Consider the following 20,158-nt stretch of genomic DNA (forward strand, 5'->3'; position numbering starts at 1 on the left):
CGTAAGAACTGACTACGATATCTGTGGATTTTTAAGGTAATCAGCTAACTAGTTCACTCTGTTATTGGCGTTTTATTCCATTTAAATATATAAATGTTACTGTGAAGAAGAAAAAATATAAAACGTTTAAATATCAATCTGCACATGTGAGGGACATTGGTTATGCTAATCTTTGCTCGCTCTTTTTAAGTTATCTTGAGTAAAACCTCAAAAAATTTCATGAAGCACATACAAAAGACCTGGACCGGAAGCGATGAGACGTGTTCAGACAGAATGCGGAAGTAAGTTGTGCATAAAGCCTATTGATGTTGTATGTGGTAAGGATGATAAACCGAGAGTAATAGTTTAAATGACCAGCACTCACTTACAGACAAGTCAAGATTAGATTATATCTCAAATCCCCCGCAACAATACACACTGCATCATTGATATCTACTCTGCTGATCGCTAATGCTGCCACTTAAAAAGTATGAGAGCTGAATTAGCATTAGCATCCGGTGGAATATACACAGCAGATGCTTTTCCCACATATGGCTGTGTCAAACGTCTACTGTGGATGAAATATGTATGTCTGTATGTTGCCGTGAATATACATATGTATGATGTAAAGCGTTTATAGAAATGTGAAAAAGAATTTCCCCTAAAAGGGACAATAAATATATACTATACTATACTATACTATACTATACTATACTAGCAGTAATCAGGACAACAGTAAACTCTCTAGGGAGATAAATAGGACAACATTTGATAGTCACATACTCCAAATCTGGGCATCAATGCCTGTCCAATATCATTGTGTTAATACACCAGAAGTTATTGACATACCCCCCTCGTCTGCTCTTACCAGAGTCACTTGTCCTGTCCTGTCCCGGCGCTGTGCTGTGCTGTGCTGTGTGGTCTGCTAGCTGGATAGCCGAGTCCAGGATGTGTGAGTGGAGCCGGGTTTCCGTGATCAACAGGATGCAGCTGTTCTTGATGGCATTATCTGTTGCAACCTGAAGTCTCAGTTCATCCATTTTATTAACAAGCGATCTTGCATTGGTGAGGAAGATACTGGGAAGAGGTAATAGGCCAACGCAAACAAGCTAATGAACCACAGCTGGTTGAAATCAAATACTAATGAGTAGAAACACAATTAATTCTACAGAATTTGGGGCCACCTAGTGGCTGTGAGAACCATTACAAGCTGGAGCCTTAAAAAATATTGATCAAATCAGACCAGGCTTGTGCACAATTCTGAATTGAATTTGAATTGATGTCAAAAACAGCATCTAGAATTACAATTCGAATTCGAAATAAAGGAAGCAGAAGGGCAATTACATAAAAAAATTCACAGAAATGAATATACATATTTTAAAGGTGCATTGCCCAACATTTCATATTAAAAATACCCGTTTTCTAACCCATACATGCTTAAACAATCACCTGATGGGCTGAATGAGCCCTTCTCTGATCACTGAGATCACCTCTATAATCCTGTACAGTAAAATTAATAAGAGGGATTCGGGCTTGAATCTGAGACTGACGTCATGGCTGGCACGCCTGGCTATGTGCCGTGCCTATGTCTGGCAGTTTTTTGTGTTCGCCGCCGTTCTCCGTATCAGCGAAGACAACTCAAGTGACACAACTTTAGTCAACTTTCCACAAAAGTAGAAGATGGATTCAAAGGGGCTGTCCAGAAACCTGGTCACTTCATGCGTTTTCTGTGATCGGATAGATATTCGATCGTGGAAACACCAGTTGCCCTCCGAAACGCATTTGAGACGGATTTGAATCCGATCGCTCAAATCACTTGAGGACGTGGTCTGGGCCGCATTTCAGACGAAACTGGACAAGTGTAAATGCATCTGCTTGTTGAAACCAGGCTATATGTCATTTTGTTTTAGTCATATATGAGGACGCGCATCACCTCAGATGAGCAGCTGAGCACCTATTCATCAAGCCAGCGCGCCGCAATCTATCGCTAATCAAAGTGAAAGTAAGTCGCAGACGCTTAACACTACCATCTTCATTAAAAGTAAAGAAATGAAATGATCTTACCAGGGCTGTTGCCGATCTCTCTTATTGCTGTCTTTGCTGATTTTGAAATCAGCCGATCATCAATAAAATGCAGCTCATATCTGTTGCTTTCAGTGACGTGCACTTTATTAAAATGTGTATATAGCGTGGGAATTAAAGATCGGATTAATATCCCTTTTGCAAAAACACATTTATGTGAGCAGGTGTAATGGAATCGTTTTGATAAATCAGATAGCTGTCCGATCTGAGAAACCGCATGAAGTGGCCAGGTGTAAACAGCCCCAAAGAGACCGGCCAACGCATTCTCATCCTTTAACGTCATATAGAACGCTAGTGACAAAACGGCGCTATACTACGCACATGGCACCCGTTATCGTTAATATAACACGTGCTGTGAGGGCTAAGTTTAGGTGTGGGGTAGGGTGTACGTGTCATATTCACGCTAAAGGATTTATAACGTCTTGGGTTCGCGTGTTATATTAACGATAAAGGGAGCCATGTGCGTAGTATAGCGCCGTTTTTGCATATAGCGTTCTATATGACGTTAAAGGATGAGAACGGGCTGGACCGGCTTGTAGTTCATTCCAAACCCCAACCGTGAGACAAAGAAAATACAACTTCTGTCTGTCCAGTGCCAGCCGTCGGAATAAGACGAGAGTCAACATCGGGAAGGCTTTCGACAAACAGAGGGATCTCCGGTCTGCTCTAGGGCTCAAACAGGTCCTATACAAAGTAATAACTTATATTGTTCATGAACGTGTTTCCATAATTATACAACCATAAGTGGATACAGTAAGCACATAGCATGGACATAATAAGTTCAACATGGAGATAGATGGAAACAAAAACCGAAATTTTTTACTACCCCCGTTTCCCCCTCACACACACACATAAGTGTGTAATTTACTCGAATGCCTTTCCTTTCATATATTTTAAATGATTTGCAGATTTATAACGGTATTACCTCATTATGACTGTAACAAAAGATGTGTGCGTCTCCTTTGGTTATGAACAGCTCGTGCAAACGTGTGTGTGTGATTCATGAGCGTGCACACCTCTGGTTGCAGTTTCGCTTGTCACCAGAGGGGGGCGTAGTTCTGCATAAACTTAGATACTTGCGTTTTGCACCTTTAAGTGAAGTGTTTAACAATGAAGCTTTACAGTATATGTCAGATATGATTGCATTACATGTTCTATAAATGATATTAGTTTGAACTACTTGTACAGATTACATTAAATGTTTCCCCCCAGCAGTGAATCTTAAAAGCTCTAGTCACAGAACAAATTATTACGTTTGGTTTATTTTAATTGTAATTTAATTGACTCCATTTCCCAGAATTGTTTTAGTAGATCTTTAGAAAAAAACTAAAAAAATTAAGATGGACTTCTGTTTATATATATATTTAGAACAAAATGTATGCAGAGTTGAGGAGTGACGAGTTACATGTAATGGAATTATGTTATTAAATTACAAAATGAATGTATTTGTATTTAGTTGTATGGGGTTAAATGTGTACTAATCCTATCTATTCAAATTCAACTTCCTGTGGGGCGGGTCAATTCAATTCAAATTCATGAATTGAATGGAGGCCAATTCTGAAATTCTGAGTTTTGCACAAACCAGGTTTCTAGAATTTACATGCATTTCATAAATCTTTATGTAATCTTTATGATTTATGTAATCTTTATGTTACAGAAAAGGGTTTTTCTCCCAGACTCATCTGATGTTTCCAAACTTTCTTCTTTTGTCTATGTACAGTACGCCTATCTTCAAAGTGTGTGGTGTCAATAACCTCAAGGACAGACTCTGTTTACCAGCGAGCAGAGATGGGTTGCATCCTCAGTGCATCGGGTTGCATCACGGTAAATTAAAGAACACCTTGCGGATTTCAATGAAATGATGCTCATACAATCATATCCTCCACCTGGTATTGCATCACTATAAGCTATGGTGCGTATGGCATACCATTAAGGAGAAAGCTGCCTGTAATATTAACCCTGCCAAACAGGGCAGTGATGCAATAAAGAAGCCACAGCACAGCAGCGCTGGACATTTCTGAGGATGATCCAAAAGCGGAAGAATGACTGTATGGGCAAAGCTACCTGAGGAGAAACATAAGATTTAACAAGTGAGGCGGGACGAGTAAAGACAGACACAGTGGGTGCGGCGTCAGGCCTCGAGGAGACTTTTATTTAACATAAACTTCAAATATCTCAAAAGAGGAAAAGTGTTGTTGCAAGCCGTGCAGTGTTCTTCTATAAATCTACAACTGCATTATGTTTAACGCTATTATACAAGAAACAAGAAGAAGAAGAATATCACTGCTTATGAATGAAAGTGTCAGTATCATGAAGGAATGAGCCTGATGTGTGTGGCCCAGCATAATTCTCAATCTCCCACAGCGTTTACTGCTGCCTTTCAACAACAAAAACTCAAAGGAAACAAGAAACACTGAAAAGTCATACTTTCTCTCTCCTAGCAGACTTGTTTCATTAGAAATGTGTCCTATTCTTGGATTTCATTAGCTAGGATGGGCTTACCTGTATATTCACCAAGAAATAAAGACTTCACCTTCCTAATCAGGAATGATCTACCTTTCCTTTATAACAGGACATTACCAAAGACTCCTGCTCTCTTCCATAAAAAAAAGAATAGCAGGCATTCAGTAGGGTTTAGAAGAATCGAATGTCCTTTTTTATTGTCCACGAAACAGGATTTTTTAAAAATCCATTAAGTATTTTCCTTCCTTGTATCTTCAAAATGTAGAACTAAAAAGAGTAAAAAGAGCATATGCACGTTTGTTTGCTCAGCTTTGACTGTGATATTTATCTCCAGTGAAAAACATATTAACGGCATTGCTTTGTAAAGCTCAGTTTTTAAACAAATGTATAAAATCCTTAGCCTTGTGAAATCACACATATTTGTGCAAGCTTTCGCTTTATTATACTAAGTTTAAAGCAAATGTTATTTGTTAAAAAAAAGACTGCTGAACTGAATTTTACATTTTTAGGTCACATAAACAATCAGAGGTTTACAAAAAAAAACATTCAAGAATTATTTTTGAGACTTTCGTAGAGAGATTCAAGCTGATTCAAAAACAATTATTTGGAATGCAAACCTAGTTCATGAAATCAAAAGTAAAATTAAAGCAAGTTGAAATATTTGTCCTTTAACCAGGTTGAATGATATAAAGTAGATGATTCTGGACTGTTCTGAAAATTACAGTTTTTGTTGATTACTTCATTATGAATATAATTATCCTCATTTTTCCTATCAGTTTTTTTTTTTTACTCTAGCTGCTCTTTTGGAAGCCTCTGAACATGGACAAACTCTTTGAAGTGTAATTTTTTTTATTATATATATATATATATATTTAATCCTCAGATCTGTCCCTGGATAACCACTGCCCTGGAGAGTTCAACTAAAACCCTGATCAAACTCACCTATATGTAGTTCCCTTTTGAAAGGGAACTCGCACTGTCGATGGCGCTTTGGGGAACGCTTCAGGCGTGCAACCCGGAAGTGTATACGGGTGTATTGATGATCGGTTTCTCCCCGGCCATAAACCACCAGCTCAGGTGAGCCATCCATTCCTTACCAATCTTCATACTGAGATCGAGAGGGCATGGAAGAGCCCATATTCTGCCCGTATCCACTGACATCAGCAGGCTAGTTTCGCTGATGTTGAGGGCATAGGAGAACATGGGTACGTGTCAATGCCACCCATCGATGAGATGTTTGTGAACTATCTTGCATTTGGGATGAAAGCTCCAACACAGCCATCCAAACCTTTGAAAGCAACATCGCGTTTGAATGGCAGAGCATACACGGCAGCGGGTCAGGCCGGTCCTGCCCTGCACACCATGGCGGTGTTGCAGGCATACCAGGCCGATCTGCTGGGGGATCTCAGCCAGGGATGTCCCCTGAAGCAGTTTGCTGAGCTGCGCCGCACCACAGATCTAGCACTCCGGGCCACCGTACAAACTGCTGTCTCGACCGGCCGGTTGATGGTGGAGATGGTGGCCACGGAGAGACATCTGTGGTTGAATCTGGCCGACATCGGGGAGAAAGAGAGGGCTTTCTATAGGGACTGTATAAACAGCTTATCTGCCAATGAAGACTGCACTGTCAAGTAGTAGGCCTCAGCAAGCCTCCTTGATGGGCAGCCCCAAAAAGGGCTCTTTAGGCCAGCTTACCGCAGGTGGTTGGCCCTAGCAGTTCGGGCAATAGACTCACTGACGGGTAGTAAGCCTTAACAGGCCTCCTCAGAAGAGAGCCCCAACGCTGTGGGGCATACATTAAAGCTGCAACCAGGTAGCCAGCCTGGAGGCCTCCTGTGGGTGGCCCCAATATTTGAGTTGGTGTAGTATGGTTTCCAACGGTGTTGTATTGGTAGTAGAATAGACTTGCTATCAGTTAGTAGGCCCTACCAGGCCTCCCTGAAAGCAAGTCCCCAGCAGATGCCTGTCAGCACTTGTTTGCTTCAGGCCGAGTTGGCCTCTTAAATCCTCAAATGAGTTTTCGAGTGACGGGGTATACAGTCTGCCGTGTTGACGGTCTGGCACTGGCCTTAGCAGGCCTCCCTGACCCTGAGCCCCAACATGGGGTGCTTGGCTGTTAAAATTCACTTGCCAATCAGACAATTGGCTTCAGAGCGCCTCTCTGGAGGCAAGCCCCCATTATGATCAGCCAAATAAGATTTGCCACTGTATGGTTGGCCGTTTAGGCCTTCCAGAAGGCAAACCCCAACAGCGTGGGTAATTTTTGCAAGCTAGTAAGACCACTGTTAGGCGGTTGGCCTTATCAGGCCACCATGAAGCTCCGTTCCCAACAATATTGGTCTATGGCAATCAGTTTCTTACCTAAAAAAAATTTCAGGTGGCTGGCCTTAGCAGGCTACCCTTGGACCGACAGCCAGAGTCGGCGTTCATAGCAACCAGTTTTCTAGCTTTCTATGAGGTAATAGGCCTCACCAGACCTCCCTGTAAGTGTTTTCTCAGCGATACTGGGTTCTGCTTGCTATCCATTCAGCTGGCCTTAGCAGGCAGCTTCTGAAGGCGAGATTGAAGAGCCAGCATAAGTCATTACATTTCAAAAACAGTTTACTGATTCAAGCCTCCACTCTGTTTCAATTGAGAATACCATTTCAACGGCAATTTACAAGAACTTTCATAGCGTTTATCCTGGTGTAGACTACAGTCCCGTGAATACATGAAGTCTAAGACTTTCTGCTTCCCGTAGCGACGCTTGCACAGTGTTTAAATCAGACAAAGATTGCACTGCTTCAAGTCAGACAGCGATGGGTCTGAGCAGACCTGCACTGAGTCGAACGCACTCTTGATTAGTTTGCTCAGGTTTCTTTGATTAAGGTTGAAACTAAACTAATCAGGGCAGTGGTTAGATTGAAGGGACACTACAGTACACCTAAAAAATAAAACCCTGGCACCACACTTTCGTTTCATTTGAATCGACAAACCTGTTAAAGCCAACTAAAGAAATGTAGACCTTTCACGTTGTCCTTATACCTGCAGAACAATAACATTTGTTGTGTTGGCGATTGTTTGTAGGCCATGACCATTAAGGCTAGGAGAAAACCCTGTTTCCATCAAGATTGCCGTACAGGTCTGCCAGCTTCTTGAAGCGTGGTCCACAGTTGCTGAGGTAGTCGTAACTCTGCTCTGAATCTGAACAGGGAGAATCCAGCGAGCTCAGAGACCCCGCCACCGAGCCATTTCCCTCAAACGCATAGGTCTGAAGAGAATCATACGGTGGAGCTGACGGATCCACATCAGTCGCTCTCAGTCTGTCCCAGATAAACTCTTGAAAGACAGTGTTGTCAGGAAGTGTTTTGTACGATGTCCTAGCTGAAGCTGAGTATGGGTTAACGGAGTTAATTGGAGTTACGTTTTGTACCTTCGAATCACGGATGACATTAAGATTACGCAGTGCCGCCATATCGAAAGCTTCTGTATCTTCTTCACCTCCTCCTTCATCATCATACTGAACGATGTTCTCCCGCACATCACGCTCATCCTCCAGGAAAAGAGGCACTTTTCGTCTGCGTTGCATCACTACGATCAGAAGCAACAGAACTAGAGGAGAGACAAACATGAGGTTCAGTGGTTGCACCGATACAATGGAACAAAACTCTGGTACACTTATCTTTACTGGATTTCTTTTTTACTGAATGAACTGTCAACCTAGGAGGAGCTATAGGACGGTGAAGCTTTGGGGCTGTTGATGGACTTGATCTTCTTCATCTGTGTTTTAATCATCGCTCTGAATCCAATCTGAATGTAGTCACATGACAAAAATGTGATTTTTTCAACTTTTTGCTCAAAATGTTGCTTTTTTAAAGAAACTTAGTCAAGTCACGTCATATTTTGCGTATATAGGCCTTTTTACAATACAGATTGTTTCAAAGCAGCTTTACAGAGATAACAGGAAAATACAACAAAGTTTGTTTCCAGAAGAAAAGAGCTTTACAATCCAGCTTAAGTAAGTTCAGTGATGTTTTTATATTGTTATAATTTAGTTATTATTATATTTATTAATTTAGTCCATTTATTTATTTGGCATTTATTTAAGTCATTTATTAATAAGTGCTTTGTTGTAATCGCGATATGGAATAGCCTATGTAAACCGCAAAAAGACTGTTTAAATATGAATCGCTTTCTGCCCCACAGAGCGCAAAACTTATTTTGTACGGAGTTTACAAAACTGATATCTTAATATTTTATATTAAGAAAACTAAATAGGCCCATAGAAATAAGCTGTTGTTTCCTGATTGAGCAGTTTGAGCCAGCTAAAGCTTGTTCATGTAAAGTCTACATCTTACATTTCTGTGCAAACTTTGCCCGTCGATAAAATAATTGTCGTCTGTGGTGTGGGCAGTGGCAATCATAATAATAATAATAATAAAGAAGCTTGCAACATTTGGAAAAAAAGAACTATGAATGAACTGGTTCATTTTTTGAAGTGTGAACAATGAACTGAACTTGTTCATTTTAAAAGTTCATTTTAAAACTAGTTTGTGTAGAAAGTGAACTTTCCCAACACTGTATACTGGGCATGTTTATTGGGTAAAATTTTATCTGTAAAAAAATGTAGCGGGCCCAGCGATTTTGGTTTCTATAGGGCCCAGCATTTCTGGCGGCACCCCTAGCTGGGTACGAACTGTGCATCCGCTCTGCTCAACCCGTAGATCTGGTGGTAGATCTTTTGCCAAGCGTGTCAGAGGTTACAGGTTTTAATTCTATTTTTTTCTCTCTCATCAAAAGTGAATATGTTCATCAGTGTGGTTACAGTCTGTATTAATTACTTCATTTAAAAGACGAGAATGCAAGCTTCATGCCTGTGCCTGTATTCCTGCTTGACTGAGTATTCGCTGAGATACAGTCCCGGACGCGTTTCAGAATGGACTTCACTGCGAGAGAGGGAACGCCGAACTCAAATCAATGTTGTTGTTTTTTTATTTGGCAAAAAGCACAACACTTTGTTTTATTGTGAGTATCCACAAAAGAAAATATACACTTAACCAGATCTAATGATGTGAAAAATGTATATGTAAGATCAAAATTAACAGAGTATTTTAAGTCTCTTTTGCACTGAAAAAAATGTGAGCTGGTATCGCCGGCGCGACCTCCGACCTCAGGGGGTAAAGTCTTCTAAAATATTCATTCTTTATTGTCCTCAGTAGAGGAAATTTGTTTCCACAGTCTGTACCAGGAGCAACATTCAACACTCATAACCTACACATAAATACAAGTAAATTAAATTAGGATTTCTGTGAATTCAACGCTCTTATGGCTGCAAGACTGTTTTCCTTCCATCCTAGCTCTATGACACACGTGTGTATACAGAGGGAAAGCAAATCTACAGCACAGGAGAAGACAACAGAGCTGAGAGTAACAGCACACGCACGTCACTAGATGAAGTGTAAGCAATCTTTTTCTAGCAGCATGAGGGTGAAAAGACGTATAATAACTGGAGATCAGTGCTCTGGCAGTCTTACCCAGCAGTGTGATGATGCAGGCCAGTACAGCGAGCAGAGCTCCAGTGCTCAGACCCGCTGGGAGAGAGAAGGCCACGGATCCACACGCCTCAGGAACCCCGTCCACGTCACACTGACACACACGGACTGAGAGTGTGTTGGTGCTGCTCAAGGCTGGGCTACCACTGTCCACGATCAGCACTGGTAACCAGTACAGAGACTGCTCTTGCCTCCGGAAACCAGCTCGCTTGGTCAGCACTGATGCGGTGTTATCTGAGAGGGACGGGAAAAGGTCAAGGGTTAAGAATGTGAAATTAACTGTTACACTCATTAACGTGTCTGAAGTGTTAGACTGGATAAAGACTGGTCACCTGACACCAAACTGAGGATTGAGAGATGAATGAATCTCTGAATGAAGGGATGGATGGATGGATGGAAGAGTTGGAAGATGGGAAAACACGATCACTTCATGAAAACTGTCTTTGCTTCATGAAAAAGAGAGGAAAATATGTATATAGAAAATATAAGCAAACATAAGACTCCACTCCACCTGCTTACGTCCTCCACTACAACCCACTCCTGTCTCGGTTGAACAACTATCTGCGGCGCGAGAATGAGAGTTCTGTCACGGTCATGTTCAGCTTTGTGGACTCTTATTTTGATATTCTGTTCAGTTTCCTTTGGTTCCTTTAGTTTCCATGGTTTATGATTAGTTCCTCGTTTCTTCCTATAGTCAGAGATATGTTCTCCTGCACTCCTCATTAACCCCAGTGTATTTAAGTCATGAGTTTGGTTCTTGTCTTGTTTAAGTATGAGCTGTTACACTATCCTTTGTTCCTCATGTGCTTCCTGGATTGTTTCGTTTATTTGGACTAAAAGATTGCAGTGAATCCCTTCATCTGTTCATCATTACTTTGAACGATGACGCAACGTTTAACAGCTCTCTGATTTTCAACTTTTGTCTGTGACACAAAGCTATTATTTAGATGCAGAAGACGTGAAATATAACACACAGGTTGTATGGATTACTTTTATGATAGTTTTAGAATACATTTATAGTTCTTTAAAGCTTCCATTTGCCATTATATGAAAGTGTGTCATGAGCTGGGTTTGTTCTCTCGCTCTGTCTATTTTCCCACCTGTTATTGTTCGCTCTCTGTAACACCTGTTCTCACTCTAGTCTCATTACTTTCTCTCTAATTCTAGCATTTGTTCCCCTTGTTCTTTGAAGGATTATTACTACATGGCTGTGCTATATGTTTTCAACATGAAGTTTTACCTTGTATTATCTTGTCTAGTCTAGAGGAGTTGTGCTCGTCTTTTGTGCTTTCTCTGCCCCGTCACCTTAAGGCTTATGACCACCCAAGTCTAATCTCTGCGGCTTTGTGTCCTCTTAAAAGGACTGTGTTACTGCCCAATGTGAATTATCAGCTCTGCAAACTATCACCAAGACAGGATCTTCCATTTCTGCTGACCTACTGTAAAGTACACTGACTTTGAGTTTATTGCAGTTATGTGTCCTTGCACGACAGACTGCCTATAATTCTTCATTAAAGACTATTCCAAGAACTTGGATCTTCTGTTTCTTCTGATAAAGCGATTGTAATTACACAGAAAAGAGTGGTTAAATACATTATCTAATCTACCTGTGCACATCTTTATTTGCAAGTATGTGGTTTGCAGGGCTCCAATTAGAGATTCGGCTTAACATGAAAATTGACCTCAGTTCTTAAATTAACCCATATACCTAAGTTACATAGATTATCTGTCTGAATATTCCAGGACAATGGTCTGCATATACAAGAAAGAAATCTGAACTCTAAAATCGAGAATGTGTTAAAATTGTGTTCATATTTAAGGTATGAATTTAAATACAGTTCATTTAAACTTATTATTATTTTCTTTGCCAGCAAAAAGAATTGCAAATAGTTCCTATTCGTCCAAAAAAAAAAACACCCTGCAATTCTGTTTGGTGTCACAGGAATTACACAATTCACCTGTAACAGTCATGAAAATGTCAACATTAGAAATATCTCAAGTTACGGTTATAAATGCTACACTGCTGCATCATACAAACAGTACCTGTAATTCTCTCTCATGGTTTGCAGAGTTTACCTTTATTATCTCTGAGGGTGAAGTTGTTATTATTGACGGCAGAGAAAGCGAAAGAGAAATAGAAACGATGGCCACTGGGAGGCTCGTCTTTATCCACAGCACTGATCGTCTGAATAACCTATCATCAGCCACAAGAAGACAAAAAGATGTAGTTAAAACCTACAGCAAGGTTGAGTTAAATGACAAAATTATTATTATTACAATTTTTGACTGGAGAAGACACACGCCAAGAATTGATCCCCCTATGGCGGGCCACCTCAGGGGAGGGTGTCTGGTGTTTAAAGAGCCGAAACACGAGGGTCCTGAGGTACACCACCGAAGATGTGTCTTTGGAGGAATAGGTTTAGATAGTTGGTTTTATGATTGGCTACTGGTTTTTGTCAATGATACATGTATCGTCATTAAGGATTAGGCTTGAGTTGGAATATTATGGTACCATTAGGTTTAAAATTCCCAGATCTACTCCTCAAGGGAGGGAGACGTAATTAGGAAGTAGTTGGGCTATCCCTGTACCTGCACAAGTACTAAAACTTACCCCCAGATGGGATTAGGAAGGGTTGCATTTGCATACCGAAACTTACCCCTCACAGGAGGGAGATGTTACTGGTCTATCCCGTTACCTTCACAAGCACTAAAAACTACCCTCACAGGAGATTAGGACCGAATTCCCTGACATACCTAAACATACCCCTCACAGGAGGGAGACACCATTCGAAAGAAATTGGCCTAACCCTTCCCTACCAGAGCTGCCACCCTTCCTATATAACTACAATTATTAATATCATAACTATTATGCATAGCTCAAACCCAAGGACTCCCACCTCTCCCCAAAAACCTCAACCAATTAATCTACCCACTAATGCTAGTCACCGATAGAAGCTTGGGTTCCAGTTACGGCCCGCCAACCCCAGGCCACCTTCTCTGCGTGCTGTCCAAGTGGACCCAGAGAGGTTGGATACTTACCTCCCTTCACAAGTGACCCTGTCGTTAACATTGCAAGGTATCTAAAGTCACCTAAGAAGGGCCTGTGTCACGGGGCTCATAATGGTGGGTAGTACCTTATCACCATTCTTCTACCAATTATCCTCCCTAAGGCATCTGAAGCTCTCAACAGACATCACACTAACCATAGTAAGTATAACCGTAAATAAACTGTGCCCTTCTTCTTTTCATTTTATGGCAGATTGCAACCATGGCCTTTGAAAGTGCATACTGCCACCTACTGTCCCTAACATACCTACAATACTTGATGGTCCAATTATTCCTAGTCCCCTCACTGTTATTCGATCTCTCCAACTTTCCCTCAATACCCTATCATTAAGCTTCCTCTCACTGTCCCACAATGTTACTCGTTATTCAGAAGTTCAATTATCGATTTTATTTCTCACCGTCTTCCTGTAACTCATTCCCATCCATTAACCTTTGCCCAACGAACCTTAAGGCCAAAACTTGTTTGGTACTGGTCTCGAACTCGGGTCTCTCTGTTGCTTCCTCACGCTATCTGATCACTTCCCTATCCCTTTCCAATTTCCTGTCCCCTACCAGTTCACACCCCTTAATTTAACAAATTTAAACCATCTAACCAATCCTTTAATTTAACCTGAATCACATTCTCTTAATCTCATTCATAATACTAATAATCAAAAAAAAGTTTTCCTAGACTCAAAACCCGGTCTATTCGTTCCACCCTCACTCTCCTTAACCATTACCCCCTCATTTGAACTCGCTTTCATCATTCACTGTCTTCCTGTAACTCATTCCCTTTCCTTAACCTCTGCTCAACCATTCAAACATTACCCACCAACCCTGACCCATTACTAACCCTAACCCTAACCTAACCCAACTTGTTTAATGCTGGTATCAAACTAAGGTTCGGTATCTAACCCTAAACCTCACCCTCTCTTTCCCACAAAGTCTTTCCCTCTCTTTCCTCTCTCTCCCACAAACAAACTCTCATCGGGCCTCCCTTCCTGCGGGTACCTCTGCAGGCAACATTTCACCACAGCCAGACCTCTTTGGGTCTCTATATTCGTATAGAGGCTCTCCACGTGCAGGGAAAATAAACTGGCTTGGGAACCAATCCTCATTCCCTTCACTTTCTCTAAGAAAGGGTACGTATCTATGAGGTGAATTGTATGCCAATTCGAGAGTGGGATTAAATGCCAATTAATGAAACCTGCCACGTGCCACCATAGCTTTCGCTCCCACAGTCCGACACAATGGGCCTCCCTGGAGGAACGTCCGGAAATGGCCAAGTAGCCCTCCCCTGGTGTATTTTGGGAAGTAAATAGAACCTCCTCTCCTTCAGTGTATCTTGTCCTTTAAGATACTCCAGTTGTCTTTTATTAAGAAACCCCTCGATTTTCAGCCACTCCAATTCCGTCTTAATCATGCCCATTGTTTCTAGATAAACCGGCCCCTCCAACCCCAATAAAACTCCTGATCCTGGAGCTGTCTCATGGCCTCTCTCACATATTGCTCCCGATCCATTACCACAACCATACTCCCTTTGTCCGCTGGTTTTATTACTATAGACCTCACCTAACCTCTCTCATCCCCTTCATTACTCTCTGGTCGTCCTCCATGATATGTCAAACCACACCCGCAACTTGACTCATGTTTGGCTCCCATCCCAAACTACCCATAAACGGGATTCCCCTTGTCTCCACTCCCACTTCTCCCTCAAAAAACACTGCGTTTCAATCACCTATGAAAGTCTGTCAGACCCGCTTCCCCCCGCTAATCTATTCCCCAGGGAATAAAAGACAACCCTCTTTGCAACAGTCCCATCTCAGGTTTATTTAGATTCCTTATTTGGGAGAGGTTCACCACCGTACCAATGCTTTGGTTACCCGTGTGCCTCTCGCTCAGCAGTTTAAACCGCCAAGAGTTCCCACATGGCCCTCCCTGTTACCCCACTCCCCTAGTAGAGCCTCAATACCTCTCCCAGCGCTCTGGATGATTCGTTTGACCTGTGACAAGAACGTTGTTTCTTAGGAAGGAATCTATTAAAATTGATCTGGGGAACATACACGTGCGCATTTGGGAATGTGGCCTCTACCTGCCCCCAGGGTTTTATGGATCAACCTCCCCAGGACCTCAGTGGATGCATGATTCTTATCCTTGATGCCAAAGGACAATATCACCTACAGTAGGTGACTCTGTCACTCGTAGGGTTTTATTCCTCAATATCTCATATGCATTCGACCAATGTGCCCCCGGATAACACACCACTTGCACCTTCCCATCCCACACCTTGGGCAATTTCCCCATATTAGAGTCACCTAGCACCAGGATCTTCAATTTATCTCCTCCATGATCCTGCCTGTTAAACATCCAATGCCTCATTCCTCTGTTGTCTTCCTCCTGTATGTTCCCCAGATCATTTATCATTTACCATTCCTATAGTCCTCCAGTTACCCTCTCTTTCTTTTACCTCCACTCATCTCTCCTTCTTGTTATTGTTCTCCCACTCCTCCTCCTTGAGTCTCACCACTCCCCACTACCTCATCCGTGGTAATCCCTATAATGTAATCATCCTCTTCTCCCTAAAAAAATGGACACATATCATCCCTGATTGTATCCACTTATCCCTGTCCCACTCATAAATCTAAGGTTTTAGGCAACCAGAACCTAATGGATTGCCGTAGTTTGTGCTGGCCATACCTCTCCATCCTTATGTGTTATCCCATCTCTTTCTAGTACCTCCCTGGTGCTAGAACCTTCTGCCTCCTCCTGCTGCCCCAGGCTCCCAGCTGCTTCCGTACCCTGGTCCTAAATCATAAAACCCCATTGAACCCCCTTCCTCATTTACTAGAACCAGGATTTTAATTTTAATTTTCTAATTTTAGGGTATTAGGCGCTCCAATCATGTGGATCGCTTCGTACCGCCACATTCCCATGTGTAGCCTATATAATTTTAAAGAAACAACTAAGAAATTTCATGTTGTTTTCAGGTTTAAGAAAATCGAATTATAAAGCAATTGTGATAATGTTGGTTGTGTGTCTTGTTATTTTGTTATCAGTTGTCCCCTGTCTATTAATTATCCCAGGTGTTCATTATTTCTCACGCCCCCCTCGTTATCTGGTTTAGCTTGTTTGTCCCTCATTATTTAAGCCCTGTGTTTCTACCCTGTCTTTGTGAGTTCTTGTCTTATGTGATCTGTTAACGGCGGTGTTGGTTGTTCATGCTCCTGAGTCCAGTATGTTGTCGAGTTTGTAAATAAAGCGTGTGCTGCACATGGATCCACAGCCTTATCCTTCTTGCAACAGCACTAGCATCGTAACAGAAGAACTCACCATATCGTGATCCAGCAGCCATGCTGAGTCCAGATATCCAGATTCTCCGTCTTCATCAGGAGAGTCGGACTATTGAACAGTATGTAGCGGAGTTTATTGAACTGGCTCATCTCGCGCACATGAACACCCAATGTTTGAAGATATTCTTCCGTGGGGGATTAGAAGAACCACTCCGGTCTTTGATGCCCGATCCAGATCCGCACGGGTCTTTAGAATGTTACATCGACCTGGCGCTGTTGAAGAGCGGCTCTGCGTTTACTGTGTGCGTGGAGGAGAGCAAGCTTCAATGGTCTGCGCTTCACGTCAGCCCAGCCGAGCACACGATTCACGTCAGCCCTGTGAGTGAGTCATTGAGTCCAGTGAGTGAACCATTGAGTCCAGTGAGCGAACCATTGAGTCCAGTGAGCGAACCATTGAGTCCAGTGAGCGAACCATTGAGTCCAGTGAGCGAACCATTGAGTCCAGTGAGCGAACCATTGAGTCCAGTGAGCGAACCATTGAGTCCAGTGAGCGAACCATTGAGTCCAGTGAGCGAACCATTGAGTCCAGTGAGCGAACCATTGAGTCCAGTGAGCGAACCATTGAGTCCAGTGAGCGAACCATTGAGTCCAGTGAGGGAACCATTGAGTCCAGTGAGGGAACCATTGAGTCCAGTGAGCGAACCATTGAGTCCAGTGAGCGAACCATTGAGTCCAGTGAGCGAACCATTGAGTCCAGTGAGCGAACCATTGAGTCCAGTGAGCGAACCATTGAGTCCAGTGAGCGAACCATTGAGTCCAGTGAGCGAACCATTGAGTCCAGTGAGCGAACCATTGAGTCCAGTGAGAGAACCATTGAGTCCAGTGAGAGAACCATTGAGTCCAGTGAGTGTGTCTAGCCCTGTGACGCGCCGCCGCAGAAGGAGAAGGAGGACTCGTTCGGCTCGCCAGGCTCTGGTGAGTGTACCAGGACTCCTCGCCTTGCCGGCCCCGCCTCTGCGCCTCGCCTTGCTGGCCCCGCCTCTGCGTCTCGCCTTGCCGGCCCCGCCTCTGCGCCTCGCCTTGCCGGCCCCGCCTCTGCGCCTCGCCTTGCCGGCCCCGCCTCTGCGCCTCGCCTTGCCGGCCCCGCCTCTGCGCCTCGCCTTGCCGGCCCCGCCTCTGCGCCTCGCCTTGCCGGCCCCGCCTCTGCGCCTCGCCCTGCCTGTCCCGTCTCTGCGCCTCGCCTTGCCTGCGGCCTTCAAGCTCCGGGAGGCTTTTTCTGTGGATTTTCCCAAGTATTTTTTGGGAGGGGGCAGTAGGTATCCTGTGAGGGTCATGGAGGCAATGTGGCCTTGGACTTCAGCTCGTCTTGCTCCGCCTTGGACTTCAGCTCGTCCTGCTCCGCCTTGGACTTCAGCTCGTCTTGCTCCGCCCTGGCCGTCGCCTGATCCTGCTCCGCCCTGGCCGTCGCCTGATCCTGCTCCGCCCTGGCCGTCGCCTGATCCTGCTCCGCCCTGGACTTCAGCTCGTCTTGCTCCGCCCTGGCCGTCGCCTGATCCTGCTCCTCCCTGGCCGTCGCTTCGTCCTGCTCCGCCTTGGACTTCACCTCGTCCTGCTCCGCCTTGGACTTCAGCTCGTCCTGCTCCGCCTTGGACTTCAGCTCGTCTTGCTCCGCCCTGGCCGTCGCCTGGTCCTGCTCCGCCTTGGACTTCAGCTCGTCCTGCTCCGCCTTGGACTTCAGCTCGTCTTGCTCCGCCCTGGCCGTCGCCTGGTCCTGCTCCGCCCTGGCCGTCGCCTGATCCTGCTCCGTCCTGGCCTTCGCCTCGTCCTGCTCCGCCCTGGACTTCAGCTCGTCCTGCTCCGCCCTGGCCTTCGCCTCGTCCTGCTCCGACCACGCTCTGCGGTCCAGGCCCGCCTGGGCTTTATCCTTGCCCGGTTCCCCTGCACGGGCCTGGCCCTCCGTCCCTCCCCCGGACCGCCTCCGCTTCACCGCCCACCTGAACTTTTTTTTGTTTTTAGGGGCGTCAGGAGCCGCCCATAGGGGAGGGGCTATGTGATAATGTTGGTTGTGTGTCTTGTTATTTTGTTATCAGTTGTCCCCTGTCTATTAATTATCCCAGGTGTTCATTATTTCTCACGCCCCCCTCGTTATCTGGTTTAGCTTGTTTGTCCCTCATTATTTAAGCCCTGTGTTTCTACCCTGTCTTTGTGAGTTCTTGTCTTATGTGATCTGTTAACGGCGGTGTTGGTTGTTCATGCTCCTGAGTCCAGTATGTTGTCGAGTTTGTAAATAAAGCGTGTGCTGCACATGGATCCACAGCCTTATCCTTCTTGCAACAGCACTAGCATCGTAACAGCAATCTTCCTGTACATCAATTTAATCACAATAATTCTATGTAGCCATTTTTATTAGCATATTTAGCGTTTGAAGACTACTGACTACTGCAATAATGTAAACTGTAAAATCTTGCTGTAAAAAAACAAAAAAAAAAACGCCCAAATTCTGACAGTAACATACAATTTTACATAATAAACCATAATAAACAATCCATTCTGGGTAATAATATTTTTAGTTTGAGAAAATAGGCTACAGAAATATACTGTGAATTAACAGTGGCTCTCTGAGACCAAAATCACACCCTAATCCCTCATTTACTATTCCCTACATTAGTTTACTAATGGGTTAGTTTACTAATGTAGTCCCTAACCTTAACCCCAACCAGATTACATTTTGGTCGCAATTTCGAGCCTTGATCTACCATTCGATCCTCAATACCCAGATACCTGGAGAAGGTGACAGAGAAGAGAATATAATTATCATAGTCGATCATCTCAAACATCTATCTGCTCTAATTACAGATATTTTATCAGGGAGCCAAACACACATTTCTAGTCCCCTTTTTTATGTTATTATTATTGTTATTCTCCTCTAATTACAATTGTCTGCTCCCCAGCTCCCTCCTCAGAGATATTGTAGGGAAATAATTTGAATAAAAAGGGATGGCAGGGAGTAATGAGAAGAAGGAATGCAGAATGGGGAAAAACTTGAATGGCAGCCTCACATAAGCCTTCTCCTCTTTTTCTGATGTATAAAGAAGCTTTTGATCTGAGTGTGGGTTACTCTCCTCGGAGGCGGTGCACAGGCATCTACACTTCTGTACCATCCTCCAGAACTCGTACCAGACCTCAGACGGTCTAGTAGGAGCCTGCACGTCTCGGGGAGGAATGAACTTGGAATGAAGCTGAATGCGCCTCTCTAATTCTGTTCACTATCATCTCGACAGCAGCGCTAAACAGTCCAGCTGGTGAGAGAATCTAGGAGGATCGCTTTGTCGTACTCCTTGATGCCCCACAAAGTAAGCCACAGATGCCTCTCCACTGTCAGCAGAGCAGTCATAGATCATCCAAGGGAACGATCCGCCTGGTAGCGCGGAGAGCTAAACCCGTGGCCATGTGCAGGAGACCGCCTCAGGGATAACACCCAGTGCTATATACGCTAAGGGGAATGCTATATAAGTTGTGTTTCTCTGCACTAATTGGAGTATCTTGCCTGTTTAGATTTATTAAACTTTGTGTTGAAATTATATCCATCTTCTGTCTGCCATCTTCAGTGTCAACTGTAGTTACTGGACTAAAGTGAATAGCTTTGCAAAGTCTAAAAATTGTATTTTTTATCTGACTGATATTATTTATTATTATATAATAATATAATTCACTGGTCGCTCACTGCTGCGAACCCTCAAACTCCTTGGAGTGAAAGGACTACAGTTG

At 43.6% G+C, this 20,158-nt stretch overlaps 1 protein-coding gene and 1 long non-coding RNA gene across 2 annotated transcripts in view; one reads left to right on the plus strand and one right to left on the minus strand.

Annotated features, from left to right (window-relative positions):
- The first annotated feature begins 665 nt into the window (after positions 1–665).
- LOC148969497 (uncharacterized) lies at positions 666–4,851 on the plus strand. Its single transcript, XR_016149160.1, has 2 exons — positions 666–1,066; positions 3,782–4,851. It is a non-coding gene; the product is annotated as an uncharacterized LOC148969497 (long non-coding RNA).
- A 517-nt stretch (positions 4,852–5,368) lies between these two features.
- Positions 5,369–20,158, minus strand: part of LOC120475728 (cadherin-7) — a 54,770-nt gene continuing 39,980 nt past the window's right edge. Inside the window, exons 10-12 of the mRNA XM_089125574.1 lie at positions 12,132–12,249; positions 10,038–10,289; positions 5,369–8,115 (exon numbers count right to left, since the gene is read on the minus strand). Coding sequence (XP_088981700.1) covers positions 7,607–8,115; positions 10,038–10,289; positions 12,132–12,249 — 879 coding nt within the window. The 3' untranslated portion in view covers positions 5,369–7,606. The remainder of the gene's footprint in view (positions 8,116–10,037; positions 10,290–12,131; positions 12,250–20,158) is intronic.

Source organism: Pimephales promelas, chromosome 22, assembly GCF_988280905.1.
Source record: "Pimephales promelas chromosome 22, fPimPro1.hap1.1, whole genome shotgun sequence".
Taxonomy (NCBI): domain Eukaryota; kingdom Metazoa; phylum Chordata; class Actinopteri; order Cypriniformes; family Leuciscidae; genus Pimephales; species Pimephales promelas.